The 20,952-nt window shown below is 37.9% G+C and overlaps 1 protein-coding gene across 1 annotated transcript; it reads right to left on the bottom strand.

Moving 5' to 3' along the window:
* Window positions 1-8,936: 8,936 nt before the first annotated feature.
* Window positions 8,937-20,323, bottom strand: LOC127539954 (secreted Ly-6/uPAR-related protein 1-like). The gene is made up of 4 exons (XM_051964464.1): window positions 20,016-20,323; window positions 12,100-12,219; window positions 10,640-10,848; window positions 8,937-9,352 (listed from the first exon to the last, which is right to left on the bottom strand). The coding sequence occupies exons 1-3, from the start codon at window positions 20,068-20,070 to the stop codon at window positions 10,649-10,651; spliced, it is 375 nt and encodes a 124-aa protein (XP_051820424.1). The 5' UTR covers window positions 20,071-20,323; the 3' UTR covers window positions 8,937-9,352; window positions 10,640-10,648.
* Window positions 20,324-20,952: the final 629 nt, after the last annotated feature.

Here is a 20,952-nt window from a genome sequence, read left to right on the forward strand (position 1 = left end):
GAAAGACTCAGATTTGTCCTCAGGTTAAAAAAAAGACCTAAAAAAGCCCCAAAAGACCCTCAGAGAACTAGGACTAGTTTCCCTTCTCATTCCTCTTCCTATATTACTTGTCCTGGAACTATTTGCTGGAAGTGGAAAAAGCCTTGGAAGAGGACCCTCCCTACTAATTCTATTCTCTATGGAATCAAGGGTAATATGTATGTGATGGGTTCTTGAGGACAAAACTCTCTTTAGAGCTACCTTTCTGTTACTCCTCCCTCCCCAAATTTACCTTGACATTCTAGATTCAAGTTACTCTCCATTGGCTCACTTTTTAAAGCAACTCTTTTCTGTTAGTTCTAGCTGTTGCTATTGACAAATAATTAAGACATAATATTTAGCAGAGCAAAGCAGTTTAATTGGATTAAGACAAGCATGTTAATAGCAAGCTTCAAACACCCAAAAAATGCCTACATTGCATCATCTTAAAGAACTCAACAACCTGTTTATGGGAAATTTTATATATATAAAAATGTATAAAATGTGTGTGTGTGTGTGTGTGTGTGTGTGTGTGTGTGTGTGTGTGTATATATATATATATTATATATATATATATATATATAGAGAGAGAGAGAGAGAGAGAGAGAGAGAGAGAGAGAGAGAGAGAGATCACAGATGTCTAGTCACAGGGATGTTCCATTTAGGGATTGCTGTGAGAGGTCAAGTTCATTCCAGGTCACTTTAACAGATTGGATGAGAGATCAGGAATCAGCTTGCAGTTTCTCTCATTTGGAACTGAAAGAAGGATCATGCTAAGAATCTCTTTGAGGTCTGAAAGCTGCAGGGGGATGGATCAATCAAAGGAGCTATCTCAGTCATCTGCTTCTCTTGCAAGGGAGAACAAGACCCTTCTGGATATTATCAAGCCAAGGTGGGACAGGGCAGGACACTTGGGAAGTTTCCTTCCATGTCCACTACTTACCCCCTTTCTTTCTCTTGTCTTTTTTCTCCTGACTCCATTCAAAACTCGCAATAGCATGTGTTTGTCTTTCTGGTGCAAAGCATTTCTTGGAGGGAAGAACAAAGCCAAATCCAAATATTAAAATATGGACAAGATACACGTGTCCAGAGGCAGAGAGTAGATAGTTCCTTTGAATTCTATCCTGAGTAAATCATTTCAAAACCATTGTGCTAACTGGTCAGAAAGCATTTATTAAGCACTCCTTCCTCTCCACCAACTACCAACTAAAATCCACCTCCTATAAGACACAGTAGTAAATGACCATAGTGATCAAACATTTGACAAACCCAGAAACCCCAGATTTGGGGACAAGGACTCACTATTTGACAAAAACTGCTGAGAAATCTGGAAAACGATGTGACAGAAACTAGATATAGATCAATATCTTACACCATATACCAAGATAAGGTCATAATAGATACATGATTTAGACATTTGTGGTAATATCATAAGCAGAAAGATAATTGTATAAATGTGTATGCATATATTGGATTTAACATATACTTCTACCATGTTTAAAAAATATTGGACTATTTGCTATCTAGGAGAGGGTGAGGGGAAAAAGGGGAAAATTGGAACATAAGGTTTTGCAAGGATTAATGTCAAAGAATTATCCATGCATATGTTTTGAAAAATAAAAAGCTTTAATAAAAAAACATAAAATATCATAAGCAAATTAGGAGAGCAATGAATAATTTACCTGTCAGATCTATGGAGAAGGGAAAAATTATGATCAAACAAGAGATAGAGAATATTTTTGCATGTAAAATGGACTATAATAAATTAGAAAGCTTTTGTACAAATAAAACCAACATAACCAAGAATAGAAGGAAAGTGGAAAGTTGGGAAACAATATTTGAAGAATGTATCTCTGATAAAGTCCTCATCTGTCAAATATATAGAGAACTGAGTCAAATATATAAGAATTCAAGTCATTCTCCAATTGATAAATGGTCAAAGGATATGAACAGGAAGTTTTCAAATGAAAAAATCAAAGATATCTATAGTCATATGAAAAAATGCTCAAAATCCCTATTAGAAAAATGAAAATTAAAATGACTCAGAGGTACCATCACATGCCTATCAGATTGACTAGTAAAACAGAAAAAATAATACATGTTGGAGGTAATATGGGAAAACTGAGACATTAATAAATGTACTGTGGTGGCATGTGAACTGATCCAGTCATTCTCAAGAGCAATTTGGAATTATGCCCAAATGGCTATGAAACTATTCAAATCCTTTAATTCAGCAATACTACTCCTAGGTCTGTATCCCAAAAGAGATGTAAAATAGTTAAACGAAACAAAAAAGGACCTATCTGCACAAAAATATTTGTATCAGCTTTTTTTTGTAGTAGCAAAGAACTGGATGGGGAATGGCTGAACAAGCTGTGGTATATGATTATAATGGAATAATACTATTGTGATAACAAATAATGAGCATATGGATTTCAGAAAAAACTTGAAAGACTTACATGAACTGATGAAAAGTGATGTGAATAAAACCAGAAAAACATTCTATACAATAACAGTAATAATATATAATAATCTACTGAAAAAGACTTAGCTGTTCTCAGCAATACAATGATCTAAGAAAATTTCAAAGAACTCATGATGAAAAGTTCTATTCACCTCCAGAGAAAGAACTAATGGAGTATAGAGACTGAAGTATACTATTTTTACTTTGTGTATGTGTGTGTGTGTGTGTGTGTGTGTGTGTGTGTGTTCTTTGGTATGCCATCTTTCATAACATGATAATATGGAAATATGTTTTATATTATTGCATATGTATAACCTGTCTTAAACTGCTTTTTGTCTCAGGGAGGGGGAAAGTAAGAGAAGGATGGAGAAAATTTGGAACTCAAAAATTTAAAAAAAGAATGTTAAAAATTGCCTTTACATATAATTAGGGAAAATAAAATATTATTAAAAATAAAGAAAACAAAATAAAATTCCTATGGGAAATCTTTCTCATCCTACCTTAATTCCAGTGCCTTTTTTTTTTTTTTGCCTTTTGTTGTTAAATTGTTATTCTGTTCTGTCCAACTTTTTGTGATTCCATTTAAGTTTTCTTGGCAAAGATATTAGAATGGTTTGCCATTTCTTTCTCCAGCTCATTTCATGGATGAGTAATTGAAATGAGTAGAGTTAAGAGTCTTGTGCATAGCTGGTAAATGTCTGAGGCCAGATTTGAACTCAGTTTTTCAGAGCTAGAGCTCTAGCCATTATACTACCTAGCCGATGAGCCATAGTGAAATACTCTGTATCTTGCTCCAACACAGTGACTTCATTTTGGTGTTCTTGAAGAATGAAGGGCAACAACCAATTAACCCTTTCCTATTTATCGTATATATATACCTTCCTTTATGTATATTAGTTTGCATGTTGTTTTTCACATTATGTTGTAAACTCCTGAAAGTGTCTCTTGCCTTTTTGTATCATCAGAGCTTAGCACATAATAAGTACTTAATTAATGTTTATTGAATTGAACTTACTATGTTGATCTCTGCCCTTAAGAAGTTTACAAAAAGATGTCTCTAATGGAAGAGACATCTAAAAACAATTATTTCTATATAAGATACATACAGGGTGGATGGAAGATAATCTCATAGTGAAGACACTAGGAAGTGGGGAAGCTTAGGAGAAGACATACTAGGGAGGGTATTTTTAAGAGCAGAAGGGATTTGAGATGGTTCTTAAATGAAGCCAAGGAAGGCAGGAAGAAGATGTCAGGAGTAAATGCATTCCAGGGGAGAAAAATGATTATATTTTTCTTATATTAAAAACCAATTGTTAAATTAGGACTAACGTTTTCCTTTCCTATTTCTTCACTCAGAGTCCAGCCCCTGTAGGTCATTCAGCTAGTCTCTGAATAAACAGAATACAGTCTAAATGAGTTTTTGCCTTTAGGAAATAAGCTCCTATCCTTGAAATCTTCCATTAGAAGCTAGGGTGACCCAGCTTATGAAATAGAAAACCAACCAGAGTGGGATCCCTACCAGAGTAGGGAAGCACCTAAATCTCATGATCAAGACATGTTCTCAGCAGAAGGAACTGAAAACTTGTAGTACACCTCATCATTGGTATATCTGTCCATTCATTAATTGTTCCTAATCAGGGCTGATTTTCACCTGTCAGGAGTATCTCCTTTTCCAAAGGTATTTAAGCATTCAGAAATCTCTTTTTTTTCCTTTAGTTACCAAGACAGACTACTGATCATCAATTTGTTGATTATTTGCTAGCCTAATTTATATATTGATTATTAATTACTCAGAAACTTTGTCTCTAGAACTTTTCATTTTTCACATGAAAGGTAAGGAAGACAGCCAGCAAAAATATACATAAAGAGATGTTAGGAAATGGAGAACACCAAAGAGTTTCGATTGTGATACCTCATTTTAGAAGAGACATCACTAAATGCATAACCAGAGGTAAACACACAGAATGAATATAGTATAGGAAATGTCTCTTATAGGAAGTGATCTCTCTCTGTCTGTCTGTCTCTGTCTCTGTCTCTATCTTTCTCTGTCTCTCTCTCCATAAAGCTTTGTGAAATCTCTTCTGTTGAAACAAAATGGCTTTCCCCCCTACATAAACAGTATTCTGAACTAAGCTTCTCGAGAGTCACTGGAGCAGGCTGCTTCTGAGGATGCCAGACACATTCCATATTCAAAGCTTTCCTAGCTATTAGGCCCTATTGGGAAAGCTTTTGAGATCTCAGAGCCCTCTAAACATAATGAAGTATTGGAGAAAGACATAAATTACTTTTAAAAACACTTTTTGTATGTGTTTTGTTTTTACATTAAAAATGTCAACAGATTATTCCTACTACTTGAGATCTTTTCTTTTAAACAAAGAAATATGTTAGGAAAGCTAATAACATAATGACTTTATCTGAAAGTGCATGTAACATTTCATATGTATAGTATTAACCTCCACCTATTTGTTTTTTAATAGAAATCTATTCTTTCCCTTTTATCTTCTGATTCAATAGAAAATTATTTTTGCAAGAAATATGCATACTTAAGAAAAAACAAATTCCCTAAATAACAGTTTGTAACAGCATACAAACATATATGCCTCATTCTGCATCTTAAATCCATTACCTCTGTAACAGACAGCATGTTTCAACAATCCTATGTAATCATAAATGATCATTATGTTAAAAGTTTTACATGTTTCAAAGTTAAATGCTTTTATAATGTTGTTGTTATATAAATTATACTCCTTAATCTGCTTATTTCATTCTTCATCGATTTGTAAAATTCTTCAAAATTGTTCATTTTTATAACATTGATGTTATAGAAATTATTCTGTTTCTACTCACTTCACTTGATATGTTATCCATGTCTTTTTGAAATCATCTATTTCTTCATTTCTTACAGGAAAATAATATTTCATTGCATTGTGATGCTACAGTTTATTATGTCATTCCTCAAATGATAAGCATTCCTTTAATTTTCAGTATTTTTTGTCACCACAGCATTTTTTTGTATTTTTGTGAGTTTTCTATATCCTAAAATATGTTCAACTTTTAAAAGTTGATACATAGCTAAAAACAGATATATTTCTTTGTTTTTCTTTTCAATAATCACCAAAAGCATAATCACATCTAATTTTTCTAAAATTATATTAAGGTTCTGAACTTCTCATTGATTTTTTTGGTTAAATTTGTCTATGGTTGATATAGGCAAATAGTACCAAATGGCATAGCTTCTAAAAATCTGACAAACGAAATTAATTACAAGGAGAAATAGACATAAACAATTATTTTCCAACACTAATGCATTCTTTCAATACTTCTGTGACTCAATGATCTTAGAAGTATGGATACTCCTTCTGCTCATCCATGCTATCTTACCATGTACAAGTCCAGTCTATGTCTTTTCTCCAAGAATCTAGGGAAGCTCCATCCAATCATCTGATGATCTTTCTTTGATTCTTTTGATATTTTGTTGGTCTTGAGACAGCAGAGAGCTATTCATATGGTCATTGAGTTAGATCTTTGGGATTCTTCATTTTAGAAATTAGGAAACTGAGGCCCAGAGAGATGAAGTCACTTGCTTTAAATCATAGAAATAGTAAGTAGGAGACTTGACCCAGCTTCTCCAACCCTCAGATTCAGGGTACTTTTTTCTTCCCCCCTTTTTTCTGTTATATAAGATCTCTGATGAACTTTGGTACAAATGTGACACCGTTTGCTGATAATCCAAGTATTCCACTAGTATTTGGGTTTCCTATAGTTGTAATTCTTCTAAAGATATGAATATCCATGACTCATAGACATGCAGCATTTGGGCATATTGGTATATAACAAAATGTTACGTAGATGGGGTGGAGGAAAGCTATCACTGATAGAACTAGGGGACAGGAGATCAAGGAAGGCTTCCTAGACAAAGTAGCATCCAAACTAGGCTTTAAATGACAAGTAGGAATCCAAGGATAAGCAGATGAAGAAGGGAAAGGAAAGATATTCCAGAAAAAGGCAACCTTATGAGTAGGTAGAAATGGACCATGTGTGGGCAGGACATATGATATGGTACTTTAACTGTGGATGTCCCTCAAGACTCTGTCCTGCATTTTTGTTTCTCTCTAGATATTCTTTTACTTGGTGATGTCATCAGCCTCCATGAATTCAATTACTTTACAAGCAGATATTTCTCAAATTGATTTTTCTAGCTCTAATCACTTTCCTGTCTTTGAGTATCATCTTTCTGATTGTCTACTGGTCATTTCAAACAGGATGATCATGGACATTTTAAACTCAGCCATTTCTAAAACATAACTAATTATCTTTTCCTCCAACCACTTCCCCTTTTTCAAATTTCCCTATTACTTGGAAGAACACTATCATCCTTTCAGATCTACTAACTAGGTATCATGAATGACTCTTGGATCTCTCTTCTCCCTTACATCCAAGTCTTTGTCATTTATTATCATTGAGTATTATTGATTCTACCTCTGCAACATATTTCATATATTTTCCTTCTTTCCCTTGACATTACTTAAACTCCTGATACAGGTCCTTATAACCCAAACGTGGACAATTCCATTAGAGGCTGGTTGGACTCTCTGCCTCAAATCTCTCTCCACTCTTGTTCATCCTCCACTTAGCTACCAAAGTGATCTTCCTAAATTGCAAGTCTGACCACAACACCTCCATCCCCCAACTCAGTAAACGCCAGGGTCCCTATTATCTCCAGGATCAAATACAAAGTCCTATTTAGCTTCGAAAGCCTTTCATAACCTATTAAGTTTTTTTTTTTTTACCATTCTAAGTCATTTTAGACTTTACTCCTTTTATGACACAATGACAGAGATTTCCTTGCTATTTCTCAAAGGAGACACTCCATCTCTGGACTTTATGTGTTTTTACTGCTTCGTGTCTGAATTTCTCTCCCTCCTCAAGTATATCTGGTTTCCTTGGCTTTAAGTCTCAACTAAAATTCTACCTTTTGCAAGTAACCTTTCATTCCTCTTCCCACCCTCTCCCTATTGTCTCCCCCATTTATTATCTTCCCTCTGAGATTAACCCATTTTTCGTGTGTGTGTGTGTGTGTGTGTGTGTGTGTGTGTGTGTATGGTTTGCAATTTTGCAAACTATTGCATTAGATTGTAACCTCCTTGAGGGGAAATAATGCTTGTATCTCTAGCGCTTTATAGTATTAGTAAATTCCAAAAATTTTTTAAAAATGCTTATTGATTGAGTGACTAGGGGGTTTACATATAGCCATAAAATGTACTTTGTATATAAAAAGTATACTTTGTTTGAAATCTCTATATGTGATGTACTCTGTTTGTGTGTAAGTTACATAGTTTATCTTCTGTGACACAGTTCTATGTCATGTGTATTATGTTTCTGCCCATGATTCTTGTGTTTGACCTACTACATACAACACTAACTTAAAATACATACTCTGTATCTGCAATTACCTTTGATTATGCCATAAAAGATCAATTGATGCCTTGGATTTTCTTCTCTTGTCTTTCTCCTTATGTTCTTCTGTCTTATTAACTCACATGAATTCAATTATCATCTTAAAGTTGATGACTTTTAGATCTCCATAGCTAGCCATTTTTTTCTCTCCTGATCTCCAGTTCTGCCTTACCTGTTTAAAATATCTGATAGACATGGGCTGATGTCCCATGGACAACTCAAACTCAACATGTCAAAAACAGAACTTATTTTCATTTATTTTTGTGTTAACAAAGAACTGGAAACTAAGCAAATTTCCTTCAACTAGGGGGTAGCTAAACAATTTGTGTGCATGAATATAAGGGATTATTATTGTAATGTAAGAAAAGATGAGTAAGAAGAGGATAAGGAAACATTAGAAAACTTTTATGAACTGATGTAGAGTGATGTCAACAGAACAAGGAACACAATATACACAATGATTCAATGACTATAAGAATGTAAATGGAAAGAGAAAAAAATTAGGTCCTCCTGACACTACACTAGCCTACTTGTGTAATGGAGAGCTTCTTTTATATACCTTGGGAGCAATTGTGGGACAGTGGGAAGAATGTATTTTGTGCGGATCTGGATTCAAGTTCATTTTAATTCAATTGGTATTTATTATCTACTATTTGTCAGATGCTGGAAAAAGAAAGGACAAAAGTAAGAATCTGTGCCAGCAAGAGATTATGTTCCTATGTGCTGAATCTTGGTTCTATCAGTTACCAATCATATAATTTTTGTTATTTTGCTCCCCATTTAAGAGTTCTTTCTAATAAACCATGAGTTCAACTAAAAATGCTCTGAAGGGGGAATTTCAGGTACTGTGATAGATCAATGGGGGAAAAGCTCTAGGGTGGGGACTGGGAGGCAGACAAGCTTCTTTATGTAGACCACTTAAATAACTAAATCTGAGTTCAAAAAGGGCATTAGATTTTGACTAATCCTAAAAGAAACCCTAAAAGATATGAGAAGGTTGTGAATAAAAGAATTTTAATATCTTCTCTAGGCTTGTATATTCCGATTTCTATGCAAGGTCCTGGTTAATTAACTTTCAGGTCCCACCTGATTAATTTTTCAATTCTTGAGCTCTTCTGTTGGATATTGAGCAGAAAACAAAAGCACTTTCTGGAGTTGCTTGTAATCCCTAGCCATGGCTAATCAGCAAACTCAACAAATTGGGCTTCTGTCTGATCTCAGATTTCAAAGGCTAACTAGGATTATTATGAATCATGTTGGTTTCAGAAGCCGAAATATTTCTTTATGATAGGGATGGTCTTGTTTTTCTCCTTGGTGACAAATGAAAAAGGGATGACATTCAAATATATTTGTGGAAATTCAGTAGTTTCAGGGATCAAGTGCAGTGCCTTCGTTACATAGATGTGTTGGTGGCTGAAAGGGATAGAAAAGGACATTAGTGTACACACACATACACACATACTTACGGAGAGACATAGATTGTCCTGAGGACTTGGGATAAGAGGGAAAAGATTTCCCCAGCAGAAAAATGCAAGCAGAGAACTTTTTGAAAGCAGAATGCTGACCAAAATAAAAGGTAGCTATAAGTATAACTTAACTTATGAATTCATTTACACATCACTTGTTTTTAGAGAAATTGCCAATCTAATAACTGTTTTGAGATGATGCTACAATAATATAAAGGCTATTTGAGGTCTTGTCCCAATCACATGGATTTTCATACTAATGTAACTCCCTGATTTATTACTGAAAGTCTGAACCCAATCTTTCATAAATATTATATTTACTAGTGGGACAATGTCACCCAGATTATTTTTCATGGATATCTTGATTTTGCCTTTTAATGAGAAAATATAATATTATTCTGCCTTTTCCTTATCACTGGGTACATGTTTCAAGTTTAAGAGCTAATGATGTTATTGTGACTGTTTTTGTCTAAATGAGAAGTGCACTGATGAGTGTGTCATGGGCTGAAGTAGTAAAGAACAAAAATGTATTCCTCACACACCAGAATTACCCTTCCCTGCTCCATTGTCCAATCCCCAGGATCCTGAGATTTGGGTAGTAGCAACTTAGTTGTACTTGTGATCACTTTTTCTCACCTTTCACTCTAGGAAAGCCCCTTGCCAACATCCTTGTAGGTTGGGGGTGAGTCAGTCCAAAGAGACTGAATTATATATGACATGCCTAAGTGATCCTGGTACTTAGGACTAAAAAAAAAAAAGGGTTTTATTATTAGAAGAACCTATAGATTTTTTACAGGAAGAGTGAAGAGAAAGGTAGCCCATGGAATTTGTTAATTATTTTTCTCTTCATTTGGTGTTTTGCCTAGAAGAGGCAATGAACAGTTATTTCACTAATTTGCTTTCTTTCTAGCCTTCTTTCTTGACAATACAAGCAATGTTTTCTCTCAAACTAAAGATCTCTCTAGGGCAAATGTCAAATCTTCCCTTCAGATAGGATGCTTCCTGACCAGGATTTCTCTGAGGAATGAAGCCATGTCTGTCAGGCTGAGCAATCAGGAGAATCCAGGAAAAGGCCAGATCTCCCTTTCCTTCCATCCCTCTCTTCCCTTCCCCCCCCCCACCATGATCTAGTGCCTTCACCTCAGGCAGCTGGTATAAATCCCTAGATTCAGGCTTTCAGGGATGGACAGGGATTATTTAAAGTGGGCAGAAGTCTGACCCTGACCTTCCCTACCCTCATCAGCTAGCATCGGCTGAGCAGGGCTGACAGGATTCCAATCAAGGTAAGGCGGGACCCTCGGGGCACCAGGGCCCCACTGTCCACACAGAGATCAGTGTTGCAACAGAGGATGGGTTGAGATTCTCCAACGGCCTCAGGTTCTGTGGGAATACAGGAGGCCACACATCCCCGCTGAACTGTTTTCTCCTCAATGAAGGGATAACCTGAAAAATCCCAGAAAATAGAGTGAGAAGATTCTAGTCTACCCTTTGCTGCTTTCAGTTAGATTTTTATATTCCTGTCTTCTGTGGTATGAATAACAGATATCCAGAGCCACCCAAAAATCCTGGATTCTCTCTCTGTCTCTGTCTCTCTGTCTCTTTGTGTTTCTCTCCTTCCCTCTTTCTCCCTCCCTCTCTTCCTCTCTCCCTTTCTCCTTTCTTCCCTCCTTCCCTACACACACACACACACACACACACACACACACACACACACACACATACATGAAGGGATTTTAGAGGTCATCTAGTAAAACCTCTTCATTTTACAAATAAGAAAATGGAGGCCTAGAGAGAGGAAATATTTTGTCCATGGTCACACAGTAAGAACAGAGCTATTTAAATCATGGTCCTCTAACTTCAGATTTATTCCTCCCACCATTCCTTCTTTCAGCCTCTTATTTCTTTCCTGTACCCACTCAAGCTAACACAGCGAGTTCTGGATCTCAATTTTAGAAGGGACTTTAGTAGTCATCTTGTTCTCCTTTATATATAATTGACAAAGAGGAAGTTGCCTTCCGTCAGAATACCTACAAGCAATGGGGAGATTACCACTTCCTGAGGTATTTTGCCTCATGAGAAAAGCTCTCACTGTGAAAAAGTTCTTTCTTATATTGAAGTGGAGGTGGGTAGAAAATAGAATGAAGATCATTGGACTAGGAATTAGGAAACCTGGGGTTCTGTTCTTGACTCTAAGCCTGTCTTGCTCTGTGACCTTATTTAAGTCATAATCCCTCTCTAGGTCTCAGGTATCTCCATTAATAAATAAATCAATGAATGACTATCATTCTAAGAACATATGAGCTAAAAAATTTCTCCCTGTATCTTTACTCCCCTCTCTTGATGTCTACTACAGGTTTAAGCCTATGACTTAATGCATTAAATCACAGATTTAGATTTGGAAATCTCCTTTGAGAGCAATCAATCAACAAGCATTCATTAAGTGACTACTATGTGTCAGGCACTATACCAGGTGCCAGAGACACAAATATAATGAAACAATCCCTGCTCACATGACTGGTAAGAGATTTGGTTAGTGAATTTGCAAACAGATAACTGGGAGCTGGCTGTTTATAGGTGATGGGAGGTCCCATCACTGGTTGCTCTGGCCCCCAGAGGAGGGTGCCTTGGACCTAGCTTTTATTTCTCCTTGCCTGCAGAGGCCCTGAGATTTTCCCAGTTATCTCCTGGGCTTACCAGATTGCAGAGACAGCAGCATGGTTTGACACCATCCCTCGGTGGTTGAACAATTGACTACATCAGTACAAAGAGACAGGGCTGTGGGTTTGGAGCAGGAGAAGCAGCTCAGAGAAGCACCTGCAACGAAGAAGAATTCTCAGACACACACACACACATATATCAGGCACACATAGACATACATGGACAGATACAGAAATATAGACCCATAAAAATAGAGATACATATAGGTACAGGCACTGGACTCCAGTTTTAGACACAGGGACAAGAATAGGAAGCATCTGGGCATTGTGCTTAATATGGATTCAAATCTCACCATAAATACAAAATAGCTGCATGACACTTAACCTCTCCAATTGTAAAATGACAGAGTCTAAAATCCCCAAGTCTTAAATCTATAATCCTAAAGCACCTCCTTGGAACACACTCTTACAATTGAATGGTCTCAGAGGTCAGAGAATCCAATTCCCTCCTTGCACAAAAGGCACTGAGGTCTAGAGAGGGGAAATGACAAGTATTTAGCTTGAACTTTGATCTCTTGATGGCCCAGATTCCTTTCAAACATTTTATGCTGTTGGTTCAGCCACATTCAGGTAATGACATAAAAAGACATACACCAAGTCACACTGATGTTTGCTTACAATACATTCACCCAAGTCACAGAAATATAGACACAAATATACCAACAAACACATAATCATGAAACCACTCAAATACAGAGGCACATGCACACTTGGTGCTATTGCTGGATGTGTGTGCCCAATGCTTTGTTCAAGTATAAAGTAACACCATTCTGAGAAAAATTTTGAACTACAAAAGAGCTTTATATCCAGAGTTTGTACCCTATGACCCAGCAATATTGATTCTAGGTTTATGCCCCCAAAGAGGTCAAAGAAAAGGAAAAATATGTATAAATAGTAATATATTAATATGTAATTTAATGTATTAATAAAAGATTTGTAACAGTTTTTGGTGTGTGTGGTGGCAAAGAATTAGAAATCAAGGGGATACCCATTAGCTGGAAAGTGGCTGAGCAAGTTTTGATATATGATTGTGATGGAAGACTATTTTATTGTAAGAAATTACAAAGGAGATGGCTTCAGAAAAACATATGAACTAATGTAAAATGGGAAACAGATCTAACAGCAGTATTACTGGATCAAAGGGTACACACAGTCTATAACTATTTGGCATAGTCCAATATTGCTCTTGAAAATGGTTGTTCCTCCCAGCATTTGTCATTTTCCCCTTTTATTGTTTGTCAGTCTGATAGATGTGAACTGGTTAGGTGTGATGATAGGTGTGAGAGCTCAAAATTGTTTTACTTTGATTATCAATCAGTAGTGATTTTGAGTACTTTTTCATATGGTTTTCTTCCAAAACTGCTTATTTACATCTCTTGATCATTTGTCAATTGGGAAATGACTTATATTCTTAGAAATTTGACTCAATTCTCTATATATTTAAGATAAGGCTTTTATCTGAAAAACTAAGTTTTTTCCTCCTCAATTTTCTGTTTTCCTTCTAATCTTGACTACATTGATATTATTTGTACAAATTTGTTTTAATTTAATGTAACCAAAATTATCCATTTTACAATGTTCTCTATTTCATATTTATTCATAAATTTCATTTATCCATAAATCTTCTAGGTAATATTCTTTTATTATACTTATATCTTTTTATATCTGGGTCATGTATCAATTTTGATCTTATCTTAGTAAATGATGTGAGATATTGGTCTATACCTAATTTCTGCCATACTGCTTTTCAGTTTTCCCAAAATTCATCTTCTTTAGTCTATATAGTCTATATAGATAGATCCCAATCTATTTTCTCCCAGCTCCTTAAGATTCTCCAAGGGAAAGTTTCTTAAGTTTTGAACATGTCCAAGCTCTATCTGTCTTTTCCTTTGATTCTGATCCTTCTCAACCTCCATTTCTTCAGAAATGACACGTGCTTAATTTTTAGTCTATCCTCAAGAATGATTCCTATTTGATCCCTGTATTCAGTGAATTGAACTGAAACATTTGTATTGTTTACCTGAGTTCTGATTCATGGGGGAGAAAGGGAGAGGAGAAGACTCAATTCCTGACCCTGGAGAGAACTTCATGAAGGACACAAGACTTAATTCACAGGAGATTGCATAGTTCAAGTGCTAATAGAGGGAGAGATCACCTTGGATTAGAGACATCTGGGAAAGATGAAAGAAGACATGAGTCTGGAGCTTGAAGCATGGGGAGATTTGGATCAGAGAAAGAAAAAGGGAAGCTCTTTCAAGTTGGGGAGCAGCCTGGGCAATGGTGATGAGGATCATAGGATTTGGGTTGACTGAGACCCTAGAGCCCATCTAGTATAATCAATACATTTTACATGAGAAGGAAACTGAGACCCAGAGAGGAGAACATTGCCCAGGGTCATGAATACTCCAAACCTGTTCTTTTTTTCAAACAAATCTAACTGGAGTGGAAGGTACATGTTAAGAATAAGGGAAAGAGGAAATCAGAATTGTAGTTGTTGGCTTCCTGTTTAAGGGGGCCAATGTAAGTATTGTAAATCATTTCTTTTCTAGGAATAGATGGTCTCCAAGGCCATTTTTGACTCCAGCATCATGTGTTCTAAGATTCCTTCAGTCTAAGAATCTATGAAGCCTTGAATGTAAGACCAAGAAAGATAGAAAGTTTCTCTAGCCTCTTCTGGATCTTGCCTGGCTTCTGGATTATAGAATTCCCTTTCCTCCATTTCTCAACCCATTTCTTCCATCATAAGCTCTCTAAGAATGAAGGTTATTTCATTTTTTGTCTTTGAATGACGCCAATGCAACAATGTAGGTGCTGAGTGCTAGATTGAAACCTGTTCCACTTTTCTATTTTACATATTGAATCTAGCACCCAGGCAAGCCTGTTTGCCTCCTGCTGGCCAAACTCTTTTATGCTTGACTAGATGCCCCAGCTCTGACAAGGATAAATTCTTTTCCCCCAAAGTCAAAGCTGAGATCATTTAGTCTACCTTGTACAGATGAAGAAACTAAAACCTCGAAAGAACAAAAGAATCTTAAATGGAAACATGGAGGTTCTGGTAACTATTTAACAACCAGTTCTCACGTATAACACACTTTACATTTTTAAATTATCTTCTTAAATCAAACAATCAATTCAACAGCAACTCCAGTGTTGATTTCCAGCTTTCCCAACTCCTGAGGTACAATGCTCAAGCTCAAAATTTAACAATCAGTCCCAGTTAGTTCCAGCCTATCTCTTCAAATTTTCATGTTTTAAATTATATTAATCTTAGAACTATGATAGCTTTTAGCTATAATAAAAAGATATGACAACAGGAAAAAGCCAATGATGCTTCTTCTATTAACAGTGAGGAGAAAACCTACTTAAGAAGGTTTTTCATAATATATATTCCTTACACATTTGATAAAGAGTCTTCCATACGCATCTAATAGTATTTTGAATATTCTTATCCTTAGGTTTTCTCCCCCTTTGATTCCTAAAGGACTCACAAAAGAAAAAAAAAAAAAAAAGCAATTGTATTCAATTAAAGGAAGGAATCTTGAGCTGTATATAAATCAATATCTGAGCAAGAATCTTTTTTGCAATGCTTTAACTACATTAGGTCATATAGCTTTAGCTTCAATTAATCTATCAATCAATTAGCAAATATTTATGAAACATCTATAACTGTGAAACAGGGCAGCTAGATGGCACAATGCACAGAGCATTAGGCTTGGAATCAGGAAGATTTGTGTTCAGGAATTTAAATCTGGCCTCAGACACTAGTCTAGAGTTGTAACTCTAGACAAGTCACTTAACCATGTTTGCCTCAGTTTCCTCATCTGTAAAATGAGCTAGAGAAGGAAATAGTAAACAAACATCTTTGCCAAAAAAAAAATCCAAACAAAAAGAAATGGAGTCATGAAGAGTGAGACCTGACTAAAAAATGATGCAATAACCACAAATAAATTGCCAGGTACTGGGTTATGTAGTAGAGATACAAAACTAATACATGAAACAGTCTGCTATAGCAAGGAGTTTATCTTCCAGTGATGAGGATCACTCTGTCTCAGTCAGTCCATTCTATTGTGGGACAGCTTTAATTATTTTCTGAAGGAGGTACCAGAATCACTAGACCTGAGTTCTAATCCTGTCTTTACTATTTATTAGCCAAGTAACTAAAGGTAACAAGTCTCTCAGAGCCTCAATTTCCTTATCTGAAAAATGAGCATAACACCTGTAGCATCTACCTCATAAGAATGCAGGGAAATTACTTTTTATATGTCAAAGCTCTATACAGTTGTAGTCATCGTAGCTATTATCATGTAAGGAGGGACAGGATTGAAGGGATAAGGGACAAATATGGTAATGGGTAATTTGGAACCTAGAAGATCTGAATTCAAATCCCCCTGATCCATATCAATTATGTGATCTTGGGTAAAGTCATTTAACCTCTCAGTGCCTCAGACAGCTTCCTAGGACTATAGTCTCAGAGACTTATCTAGAACTTCATTGGCTGAAAGAGTTTCAATAATAAATAATAGCAATAACATTTATATAGGGCTTTAAAATTTTTTCAATTGTACCCGACTCATTGTGACCCTATTTTGGGGGTGTTTTATTGGTAGAGATAATTGGAGTGGTTTGCCATTTCCTTCTCCAGCTCATTTTACAAATGAAGAAACTGAGGCAAGCTGGGTTAAGGGATTTAGCCAAGATCACACAGCTAGAAAATATCTGAGATCAAATGAGTATTCCTGACACCAGGCCCAGCATTCTATCCATTATAACATGTAGCTGCCCCTAAAGCTTGCAATAATTTTAAAAATAGTACTTGTTTGATCTTCCAACAGCCCTGAGAAGTAGATGCTATTATTATCCCCATTTTACAGATGAGGAAACTGCAGCTGAAGCAAGTTAAGTGACTTTCCCAGCTAGTAAATGTCTGGGTCTGGATTTGAACTCATGTCTTTCTGTCTCTAGTCCAATACTCCATCCGCTCAGTCACCATAGAACTTGGTAGTCTGGACTTAGCTCTTCTGCCCAGGAATGACTGAGTTCCCATGAGTGCTTGGTAAACAGATCAAGGCTTTGGTCGGAAGTCTATCCCTAAATTTGGTTTTTCCTTGCTGACCTGTCCAACATTTCCTAGAATCCCAGTTGGAGGAAGCTCAATGGCTACGTTGGGACTCCTTCGATACAAGAGGTACTTATCCTATAGCCCAGTTTGCAGGGATGGAACCAAAGAACTTGAGGCAGCAGGTGCCTCTGACAGACATGTTCTGCTGCCCAGACCCAGCCAAAGACTTCACTCTAGAATTGGGCCCCAAGCTAAGGGACCCAAGGACAGGTCTACCATGATGTCCCGGCATATGTAGGGAAAGTTTGCCCCCTTCAGGTCTGACCAGGGAACTCACAAAAGGACTTCTGGGCTTGGAATTCAAAAACTTGGGTTCCAATGGGTGACAGGTGTTGCTATGGGACAAGCCATTTGACCTCTCTAAGAACATTTGTATAACAGAAAAGAATTGCTGGGCAAGATGACATCTGAGATCTTTTTCAATTCTAAGATTCTATCCCCTTATAAATCATCAGCTCAAATCACACTACCTCCAGGAAGTCTTTCCAAATTTCCCAACTTTCTGCATCCTAAAGACCTTACCTTCACTTTGACAGTTCACTAATAGTTTATAATGCCTTGTTTTTTGTTTGTTGTTTGTGAATCATCTCTCCATCCAGACCAAGTCTCTTTCTTTTATTTTTTTCCACAATGGGGATGAGTGGGTATGGGAAGGTAGAAGACTAGATGAGTTGACCTATGACATCAGTGATTTGCGCTGCAAAATTTTGTCTATACCAGGATCCTATGACCCCAGGGCTGCTCTTCTGCTTTCCTAATCTTCTCCAAACATTATTCCTCCCCAACCACTTCTGTTTCCCTCATTGACATGCCCTCCTACTCCCATTTCTGTCTCCAACACACACATACATCCTTCATTTCCCCATGTAGAATGGGAGTATATCATAGTCAGGGGTTCTAACCCTGGAGTCTGTGAAATTTTTCAAAGTATTTTGATAATCACAATTCAATAGAGTTTGTTTTTTCCAGTCTCCTGTATTTTATGCATTTAAAAGAATTATTTTGAGGAGTTCATACATTTCACCAGACTGCCAGAGAAATTCATGATGCTAAAAGATTAAGAACCCTTGACATAAACTGTAAGGGATGGAAGATATATTAGAATATTAGAGCTGAGAAGCTCCTTAGAACAAATAACATTGAACATCCAAGCTAAAAGGGACTTTAGAAGATAAAATATTAGACATGAAAGGGTCTTAAAACACAGAATAATAGAGCCTAAAGAGTTCATAGAAAATACATTATAAGAACTTGAAGATTTGGAACATTGAATGTCAGCATTGGAGGGAGCCTTAAAACATAGAATGTTAGAACTGGGAGGAGACCTGGAATACAAAATGTCTGAACCTTAGAGATTATCTAGATGCCTACTTTCCAGGGGTCTTTATATCAACTCCAAGGACTTCAAGAAAGTAATAATTAGGAGAATTCCCAGGGGGGTGAATCCTAAGAGGGTAAGGGTCTTAGATGAAGGTATCAGATCACAGACGAATCTAATCTTTTCCCCAGATGGTAATGGATCTAAAATCAATCCTACCCCAGAAGGGCCTGGAGTCCTGACACCAACATTTGGCAGCCTATCTTTTTTCCTGCTCCCACCCCACCCTAACTAGGGATTGTGCTTTTAAAATAACTACACATAAAAACTTGCTCTACTACTGGGAATGTGGTTCGATCAGTGCATGTCAACACATTGTCCCTGTCCTTGCCCCTAAGTGGGAAAAAATCTTGTTGGTAAAGGAAGCTTGTTAAATGATAAATTAATTTGAGGGGTAAGTGTTGGATTGCCTGAATTCTAGGATCCCTTTCTGCTATCAAACTGTGACCTATTCCTCTGAACATCAAGGAACTTCCAGCCTGAATGAGGGTAATATACATGACACAATCTTTAGATCTAACAAGTAAAATATTAAACAACAAAATTGCATATATATGCCTTGGGTGCCAGGAGAATCAGAGCTAGAAAACGGGCTAAGGAACTTTCTTCCCATACCAAATTGGTACTCTGCCAAAGGAAGATTTAATACTCAACTTCATCCTGTTGATCCCTCCCCTAATGAGAAGTCATCTTGAGGGACTGCTGTCCCCACCTTCTCTGTTCAGTTTCTCTCATCCTAGTGGATGGTTGTGGTGGGAAGTGGGAAAGGGCATGGGGATCTAGACTGGGAATATAATGACTGAGCCTTAGACTCTTAGAATCTCAGAAGTAGAAAATCTTAGGTTCCAAGAACCCCAGTATTGCAGACTGCATGGCAGATGACTTCTAGTACAACTTTCAGCCCCCTGCTGAACCTCCCCACTCCCACCTCCTCCCCCCAGTCTCCCGGTCAGAAGGGCCAAGCAGTCTGCTTTTCGCTCAAAGACTGGAAACTCATTTCCTTTCCAAACAGCCTACTCAAAGGGCCAGATCAGATTGTTAGAAAGTCATTCCTGAAAAACAAACAAACAAACAAACAAATGGACAGACAAACAACAGACGGGTTTGGAGGGTTTGGAGGGTCTCACATTTAGACTGTGAGACTTTTTTTTAAGGTGGCCCTGCCCAAGAGGGCCATCTCCCCACCCCCACCTCCCAACTCCGCCCTTGGCTGATCAGTTCATGATCTTCGGAATCTGGTTTCTCCCAGCCGCTTAGAGAACCCCTTCCTCACCCAAGTTTCCAGAGCTGACGTGCAGCTGGAGAGAATTCGGGGGACTTTTTAAGGGCTCTTAGTCACTTCTAGTGCCCGTCCCCTCCCAGAATTTCCTTGCGAAGGTCCTGGGAAGCCACTTACCTCGGGGCAGGGCTGCCGCTGTCAGCAGGAGAGCAACTAGGGCAGGTTTGGGCATTGTACAATCTCCGGGCCGGGGGAGGCGGGTCTGGAGGGTACCTGGGGAAGGCGAGCTGGTGGGGCGGGAGCGGGGGTAGGGCAGAGGGAAAGCCAGCTGGGTGGGAGAGACAGAACTCTCAGGGAACGAGTTGGATCGGGAGACTAGGACCTGGGAAGCTTGGTTGGGTTCCGGGACGGCGCAAGTAAGTAGTAGCCCAGAGGTGTGCGGGTTGGGCGGGGACTCGAGTGCCGGAGGAGGGGGCACGGAGAGGACTGAGGTCACCTGGGCGGTCAAGGATGGAGGAATCTCGGAGTATGTGTATGTGAAGGGAGGGGCAGGGGAGCCGAGGTGAGGAGGGGAGGCATGAGAAGGCAGAAGGAATGGAGTGGGGGAGTGCCAGGAGCAAGGAAGGGGGGGGGCGAGGAGGGTGAAGGCTGAGGGTCGGGGTGCTACTGGGTATCACTGGGGAGAGAATGAGAGAGTTAGAGAAAGTATCTGTGTACTATTCGGCTTCTAGGATCATTCACTGAGGACCGGAATGGACTAAAGCAGTAATTTAATCCCATCCTTTCATTCTCCAGAGGAGGAAACTGAGACCCAAAGAGATATCCCATAGATGCAGTACAGTTGGTAGGCTGACTCTGGATTAAAGTGTTATCCTGTGATCACAGGTTCTGCTCTTCCAACGCATGGGCCTGAGTTGAGGTGTGCAATGGGGCAGGAGGCTTGCCAGATCAAGCTGGGCCAACTTTTGCATGGCACTGGGGAGGACTGGTTGGAACACATGAGAACATGAAGTAAGAAAAATATAGGGTGAAGAGCAGGAGAGCAGGTCCAGTGGATCTGGGGAGTTGCTGTCCAAGGGGGAGGAAGAAAACATGGGCTAAGGGTAACTTGTTC

This window comes from Antechinus flavipes, chromosome 1 (genome assembly GCF_016432865.1).
Source record: "Antechinus flavipes isolate AdamAnt ecotype Samford, QLD, Australia chromosome 1, AdamAnt_v2, whole genome shotgun sequence".
Classification (NCBI taxonomy): Eukaryota; Metazoa; Chordata; class Mammalia; order Dasyuromorphia; family Dasyuridae; genus Antechinus; species Antechinus flavipes.

Coding starts and splice junctions, on each gene's coding strand:
- LOC127539954 (XM_051964464.1), bottom strand. CDS start 20,070: ATGCCCAAACCTGCCCTAGTTGCTCTCCTGCTGACAGCGGCAGCCCTG. Junction 12,220..20,015: donor AGCGGCAGCCCTGCCCCGAG/GTAAGTGGCTTC, acceptor TCTTCGTTGCAG/GTGCTTCTCTGAGCTGCTTC. Junction 10,849..12,099: donor GCTGCTGTCTCTGCAATCTG/GTAAGCCCAGGA, acceptor GGGATTTTTCAG/GTTATCCCTTCATTGAGGAG.